The sequence below is a fragment of the Fragaria vesca genome, linkage group LG1, assembly GCF_000184155.1.
Source record: "Fragaria vesca subsp. vesca linkage group LG1, FraVesHawaii_1.0, whole genome shotgun sequence".
NCBI classification, from domain to species: Eukaryota; Viridiplantae; Streptophyta; class Magnoliopsida; order Rosales; family Rosaceae; genus Fragaria; species Fragaria vesca.
In genome coordinates, this window is record NC_020491.1 from 19640375 (window position 1) to 19644085 (window position 3711).

At 34.6% G+C, this 3711-nt stretch overlaps 1 protein-coding gene across 1 annotated transcript; it reads right to left on the bottom strand.

The window, feature by feature from the left end:
* Positions 1-1113: 1113 nt before the first annotated feature.
* LOC101294303 (metalloendoproteinase 1-like) lies at positions 1114-2430 on the bottom strand. The gene is made up of 2 exons (XM_004288451.1): positions 2010-2430; positions 1114-1815 (listed from the first exon to the last, which is right to left on the bottom strand). Exons 1-2 carry the CDS (start codon positions 2428-2430, stop codon positions 1304-1306), a joined length of 933 nt encoding a protein of 310 aa, XP_004288499.1. The 3' UTR covers positions 1114-1303.
* Between the last annotated feature and the right edge of the window lie 1281 nt (positions 2431-3711).

The following is a 3711-nucleotide window of genomic DNA, read 5'->3' on the forward strand; positions in this document are numbered from 1 at the left end:
GTAAAAAAATTTCACTTTGTATATGCATGTGACATGTATGATAATATAAATATATAAATACTTTAATAAGTATGTGATAAAACTAGAAAATAAAAATCAGTAAGGAAAATAATAATATGCAATCCATTATGGCATTATTATTGAATTAGAAAGTTTAGAGAGAATAAATGTAATATTATTTTTTGTTTAATCAGTGTCCTTAATAGTCATTGTGTAAGAGGATAAATATGTCATTTAATAATTCATAATAAAGTGAGGTTAAATGAGCAAATTTGGATGTCCCAATAGCCACACTCGTGTATTATATTCTTGCCATTTGATTAAATTGAGTAGTGGGACTAGGTGTGGGCTCCCAAAATGTGATGGACTCTTCACCATTTCATGAATTTTCCTTTCTTAATAAGCTAATGTTGCTTTTCCATACTTAATAAGCTAATATTGCTTTTACTCTATAACATAATTTTTTCAAGTTCGCTATATTCAGACCATAAGTTGAGACTTGAGACTTAACATTTATTTTCTTATTTCGTTAAAGTGTATGATATTTTCTTAGGTGCCTACCTGTTTATGATACATACATTTACATTTAAGACAATAAATTTATTGTCAATTTAGTAAAGAGAATCATTATTTGAGTAATTATTGTTTTATTAGTGGTAATTACTCAACCTATGATATTTTTTTTCTTTTTCTTTTTAAAAGACTACATAGCTATGACATCTTTACAAGTTTATGAACAACTTATTGTCGATATATATAGTTATTTGATTCTATCATATGTAAATGTGTAAAACCAATGTAATAATTTTGTTGTCAATGTTAACATGTTGTATATTGATTCAATTAACTTGTAAATTTGGTTTAGTTAGTTGTAAAATGAGTATATGATATACATCTCAGTTCTATAGACTACACCAAAATATATATATCGATGATATATAAGGATCCAATAACACACAACAAAAAATATTAATTGGAGAGGGACCAAAACCAATACCTCCAACAACAACAAAAAAAAATAAAAAACACGAACTTGAGGTGAGGATGAAATAAGATGATGTACAACATAACTTGCCAAACATTGGCTCTTCATTCATACAAAAACTCTCTTAATTTGGAATCTGAAAAATCTAACCATAAAGTATTCGTGTACCTTATTTGATAAAGGAAAGGAGAATTAAAAGATAACTTTGATTAGGCATAAATTAAAACCACTGCATAATCAACAAAAAAGTTGCAAGAACTAACACAATGATTTGTATAGTTTGATCGAGCTAGCTAGCTATATATCAGTGCTCTTCGATCAGAAGTTGTATAAAGCCTTTATTCCTTGAACATCGTCCTCAGTCAAACTTGTTTTAGTCACTCCCGGGGGAATACCTGGGGCCATGACAGCTCCCGGCAATGAGCTATGTTGAAGTCCCAGAAGGTGCCCTATTTCATGCAAAGCCACACTCTCGAGGTCAAAAGCACCTGGTTTAGCACCCACAGTCCAAGTATCATCTGCGTCGTAGTGGAATCTTCCATCTGAAGGACAAAAAGAATGTGCAAGGATTCCTCCAGGCCCATCAAATGGAACACCGTCTCCATGATCACCCCTCTGAAAACTAATCTTCAAATCTGCATTATAGTAACTTTGAGCCGGACTGAATGTAAAGCGAGAGCTCTTTGCCCATGTCGCGAAAGCCCGTGCAACAGCAGCCGTGGCTTCAGATCGGGTGCCAGGGAGAAAACCGTAGGTGAGATGGTATTTAGAGGAAGGCCATTTTGGACTTCCTGGGAAAAATGAGTAGAGAGCAGTGGTATGAATTGATCCTGCGAAACAACATCAAGGATTTTAAATTTATCAAACGTAATGTTCAACTCTTAATTCAAGAGAATTACTGTACAGTTTCATAGTTGGTTTTGAAACTCAATTAACATGAGGAAAAATGGTAATTGAACATGAATGCATGCATCTTAGCGGGACAACGTAATTGTCTACTAAGATGAAATTGCTAGCTGGATACCATGGTGGTGCCCTTTATTGGCTGATCGCATGAACGATGTGCCATTGATGATATCCGGCACGCCACAACGAGGCATCATCATCTTCGACACGGTTTTGTTGTCCAATTTTCCGGTGACCTCGAGGCGGTAATTGATCTGGTAGGTCTTGATTGCTTCCTCCAAGAGGTCGTCAAAGTCGTCGTTGAAAAGACTGCGGTTCTTGTAGTTCAAGTAACCGAATTTTTCAAGGTAATTTTTGAGGTCATTGAGGCCTTTGAACTTGTCACCTTTTTGTCTCCCCTTGAGATGCTCAAGGAACTTAAAAGGGGATGATGTTTTGTTGGGAGTTTCTTTTGCATTTGCATAATGGAGGAAAGGAAGAATGGAGAGGAGGAGGAAGAGAGTGAATGAAAAGAGAGAAATACTATATTTTAAAGCCATTATGGTTTAGGATGGAATCTGTTGCAAAAGCTTCATATCTTGGTTGCTACTTAGGGTTACAAACTTACAACATGCTCTTTGGTGAATATTTAATTATTATTAATGCTGTGTTATTTCACTTCTTTGTCATCATCACAAATGCCTAATCATGTATGGCCGCAATAAGATTTAAAATTTGTGGCCTCAAACCTATGTGTCATGTCATGTAGATGAATAAAAATATTTATTTTTAATTTCATATTAATATATCTTGCCAAATCATACTATTGTATTAGCAATTTTACCATTTCTATTTCTTTTTACATTTTAAGGAGTGAACTAATGATATTAATGAATTTTATTAGGTAATGGAAATAAATATTATGCACTAATAGCAACCATTAATCATAAATAAATACAAGGAATGTTTCATTGTTTCTTACACATTGTACGTACTTATACCTAATTCGTTAACCACTCCGAAACGCCTCTAGAGTGGTCATTGTCTAGCTTCCTCAAAGACTCTTATTACCTCTTTAAGGATTAATATTATTATTACTTTAAGGACTCATGTGGTAACTAAGAATATTTACAACTTTAAGGACTCATTTACATCTTCAAGGACTAATATTATCACTTCGAGGACTCATTTTACAACTTTAGGACAATGTTGATGCATGTCATGCATTAACACATTGCAGAATTTTCCTATTGAGAGATGTTTTTACTCCGACGTTTGTTGAGAGATGTCTTTACTCCGTCTCTAAAATCAAAAGGTCTGTGAATTTAACCAAAAGACCCACAAAAATCAATAATAGCTACTAGTAATCGAAAGATGGATTTCAGCCCCAGAGCAAGACGTCCTTACTCCCGCGAGCCTGCTAGCTAAAGAGAGAGTCAAAGCCGCCGCGAGGATGCCGGAGCCGAAGGTAAGTTCCAGGCTTTATTAAGGGAAATAACACCAAACCTTCCAAGTAAAACCAACTATATAAAAAACTAACGAAAACGAAACTTCGGTAGACCGGAACAATCACTATTACATTGTCCCTGAATAAAGGATGGAGGCAAATCCCACCAAAGTATCAGCCACATGATTACATTCACGAAAAATATGCGAAGATTTGAAATGCATTTACCCCATTCTATAAGAAGCTTCCAAGGGACCAACTGAAGAGAGCAAATGAAGTCAAGAACCATAAAGGATTTAAACTTCAATCAGCGTTGACGGATTTCAAACTTAGGTATCAGTGTTCCACATCTATACTTTAACTAACTTGACCACCTGTGTGGTGGTTAATTTTT

What these genes read in the sequence shown, in the direction of transcription:
- LOC101294303 (XM_004288451.1), bottom strand. Translation starts at nt 2,430, where the DNA reads ATGGCTTTAAAATATAGTATTTCTCTCTTTTCATTCACTCTCTTCCTC. An exon ending in CAATAAAGGGCACCACCATG is followed by an intron (nt 1,816 to 2,009) that starts GTATCCAGCTAG and finishes GTTGTTTCGCAG; the next exon opens with GATCAATTCATACCACTGCT.